This window comes from Colobus angolensis, unplaced genomic scaffold, assembly GCF_000951035.1.
Source record: "Colobus angolensis palliatus isolate OR3802 unplaced genomic scaffold, Cang.pa_1.0 Scaffold43, whole genome shotgun sequence".
NCBI lineage: Eukaryota > Metazoa > Chordata > Mammalia > Primates > Cercopithecidae > Colobus > Colobus angolensis.
In genome coordinates, this window is record NW_012117710.1 from 355,165 (window position 1) to 358,836 (window position 3,672).

A 3,672-nucleotide genomic window follows, 5' to 3' on the forward strand; every position below is an offset into this window, starting at 1 on the left:
GTGACCCCGGGACAGACGTGGCGGGTTCGGCAGGGCAGCGCTGACGTCCTGGGATTAGTCTTGCTGTAGTTATAGCTGTCTGTGGCAGCTCCAGAGGGTGAATAAGAATTACAGGCCTTTCACCGTGTTATTAGCTGGCAGCAGAGCAGCCACAGAAGAAAGCGCAGACACTGCAGGGCCCTCTTTAAGCAGAGGCACCTTCAGTAACATCTGCACTGACTTGAACCCAGAGTTAAAAACCTTGGCGTCAGTGGCCTCTCCCCCGTCATCCGGCTCACGGGCCCGTTCTTTCCATGCTGATGTTCATCCTCGCTGCTCCCTGCAGGCCGCGTGTGGGTGCTGAAGGTGCAGAATTCCTCTCCACCGGGGAGGCAGCCGTGGACTCCTATCCCAACTGGCTCAAGTTCCACATTGGCATCAACCGGTACGAGCTGTACTCCAGACAGAACCCAGCCATCGAGGCCCTGCTGCACGACCTCAGCTCCCAGAGGATCACCAGCGTGGGTAGGTGCCCTTGGGTGCACTTGAGGGCCATCTGGGTGCCGGCTGGGGCTGGCGTCAGGGCTGCCGGGGCAGGCTGTGCGTTAGAGAGGTCTGGGAGGCCGTTGTTCATTCCTGCAGCTTTAACCTCCTGCAGCGATCTGCACGGGCAGCGCAGAGGGACAGAAGGCTCGCGTCTCGTGTGCACTCGCACTGGATGTGCCCCTGATCTGCTGCACGATGAGCTGGGAGATGCCTGGACAGCCCGTCCACTGTGCTCTGCCTCCTTACCTGGGTGGTCCTTGGGGTGCCAACTGGACGACAGCGTCCTTCCCTCCTGGGGTAGAGGACTAGAGGGGCATCCTTGGCGGCAGTGACCCCTCCACCGAGACCGTGTGCATGGGACTCTCCTGCTTCTCTGCACATGACCCTGGCTGTGGGGGGAGATAGCCATGAGCCTGCTTCTTGTGGTTTTGTAGTCGTCCTTCGTCAGAGCTCAGCAAGGCGCTGTGTGGTTTCATACTGAGGAGACGTAGGCAGAGCTCAGGATGGAGGCCTGGGCCTCCCGGATGGAGGAGTTTGAAAGCAACGTCTCCAGGTCCTTTGGGATCTGTTGAATTGGACAAAAAAAGGGCATCCAGTTGCTGATTTCAGGAAAATGTGCCACTGCAGCTTCTGAGTGTGGAGGTTTGGTGCCGTTGTTCTCAGCTCGTAGGCAATTGTTTGTGAAGCTCCCGTTTGTCACCAGTGCTTGGCGAGGCAGTGAGGGCAGGGCTGAGGCCCTTTGGTGGGAGCAGCTGCTCCCCGGGGATTGCAGGGAGTGGGCCTGGGTGCACACAGTGGGCAGGTGCAGAGGCTGGGAGAGCCTGAAGGCAGGGCTTTCTTTGCGCTGCGTGATGAGGCCAGCCGTCCCATGCATTAACTGCGTGTGTGTCTCACAAGCAGCCCTGGGGCTGAGAGGGTCCTGGCAGCCTGGGGTTCTGTCCAGTTGCTGACACAGGACTTAGGTGTCCCCTTTCAGGCCAGCAGGTAGGTTTTCCAGAGCCCTGCAGGGCTGTTCTTGGCTGTCTCTGCCAGGTGCCGAGTTGTTTGCTGGGCACTCACCTGGTCATGGGAAGAGAGAACTTGCAGCTTTCTCCCCACTCCGTGATCAGCTCACCTCATAAGAAAGATCAGCTGGACAAGCTGGGGGTCCTCTTCCCTCCGTGCTGCCTGGGAGGAACCTGAACACCTCCCCCTCCCTCGAGGCCCCCCTCCATGAAAGCTCTGCCTTTCTCCTGCCCCTGCAGGGGTCTGAGGGCTTCGAGCTGTGCTGGGGAGCAGTCCTGCAGACAGCCACAGCCAGAACGTCCCTTCTGCCCCCGAAAGTGAGCCTGGCCATTAAGGAAATACCGATGCATTGATCAATGTGTCGGTCCAGTCAGCAGATTTTACCGGCACCTCCTGCACGTCAGACCCCGTTTCTGGGTGGTGGGGAGTTGAGGATGAGTTCAGCCTCAAGGAGATCCGCTGCCTCTGTGGACCCGACAGTCTCCGGAAGAGGCACACACGCAGTGCCCGGTCCTGAGGAGGAATGAGCACTTCAGAGCCACGCACACCAGGCAGGGTGTGTGGAGAGGAGGGGGCTCCACTGGGAGGGGCTGAGGACCTTCCACGGGTCCGTTGGGCGGCTCACCTTCCAGGTGGGGTCCGTCGTGGCAGGGAGAGAAATGCAAGAGCATTGCACGCCAGCCAGGGCGTTCGGGAGGCGCAGCACTCACGTTCGGGAACCTCCCATGCCGCTGTCCGTGTGAGCTTCTCTCCAGCTCATTTTCCCCATCCATCCAGTGGGGCCTCGCCACATAGGATCAACGCAAGGATAGGATGAGATGGTGCACGTGAGCAAGCTTGTAAAATATTAACTAGTACTTCGTGCGTGGCCTTCCACAACAGCCCCCTCATGTGCACAGGCAGGGTCTGGGCAGAGGGAGCGCTTTGTGGATTCCAAAGGCCACCAGGCCCTTGGCAGGCACTGCAGCTCACCACATCCCTTGGGGACCGGTCAGCTTTCCAACACCAGTACTGCAGAGGTGCGGGAGTTCTGTGCCCAGGAGCTCCTAGAGCGGCTTCAGGGAGAATGTGGGGCCTCCTGGGACCTGGGGCAGCTTTGCCCACCTTAGGAGCCCTTTGTCCACCTGGACAGGCTAGCCTTGGGTCACTGCCACCCCCTCTGGTCCAGCTGTTCCAGGGCAGTGGTGCCCAGGCTGCCTGACATTGCGGTGGTGTGGATGGAGCATTTGCCAGGGAATCCCTGCCCCAGGGTTCTGGTGTGGCCTCCGCCTGGGTGTGCCCTGGTTAAGTCCTGTGCCTACTGAAGGGCTGCCCGAGCTGATCTCGCTTGCTCACCTCCTCGACCACGTTGGCCACGTTGGTTCTAATCCTGTCTTCTTGGGTGGGGGCCCATCCGAGGACAGGCTTGGTGCCCACAGTCATCCAAGCAGGGCCTGCGACGAAGGTGAGCGGACACAGTCCCGTCACCCAGGCGGGACAGCAGGCTCTGGCCCGGGAGATCTGGGGGTGAATCCTGGCTCTGCCGGCCACTAGCCAGAGCGGAACTGGGCAAATGGATGAACCCCTCCAGCACCTGGCTTCTCGCTGAGAACAGAGACAGTTATAATCCAAACCCCAAATGTAACCTCTGACTTACAAATCTGAATGCCAAACAAAACCCATTCATTAGCAAAACCTGACTCAAGCTGAATGGATTTGGGGGCAGAACGCCGAGGCTAGTTAAAAATGCTTATTTTTCTCTCTCACAGTGAATATTCACGTGTCCCTCTGAGAAAGAGGGGTGTGTTTGATTGTGGGGTTCTGCCCCCGAGCCGTGTGGGCATGCCACGAGCGGCAGCCACGTACCACGTGTGCTTTTGTCATCGAAATGCTCACAGTCCCCAAATTCTTCTGCCCCGAAAGGTGTTGAAGAAGAGCCCGGACCTGTGGTGCCGGCTTCACGAGGTTGTTCAGGCTTAGATGTGCAAATACGAGTAAAGACGTGAGAGCAGAGCCTGAGCCTGACAGCTCACCTGCTGGGTGGGGTCTGTGTGGCAGCAGCATTTCAGGGCAGCTCACCTGCTGGGTGGGTATTTGGAGGCAGTAGTATTTGGGGGCAGCTCTCCTGCTGGGTGGGTATTTGGAGGCAGTAGTATTTGGGGG

The 3,672-nt window shown here is 59.1% G+C and overlaps 1 protein-coding gene across 1 annotated transcript in view; it reads left to right on the forward strand.

The window, feature by feature from the left end:
- FAM20C (family with sequence similarity 20, member C) overlaps positions 1 to 3,672 on the forward strand; it is a 233,187-nt gene that overhangs the window by 168,949 nt on the left and 60,566 nt on the right. The window contains exon 2 of the mRNA XM_011956990.1: positions 326 to 504. Coding sequence (XP_011812380.1) covers positions 326 to 504 — 179 coding nt within the window. The remainder of the gene's footprint in view (positions 1 to 325; positions 505 to 3,672) is intronic.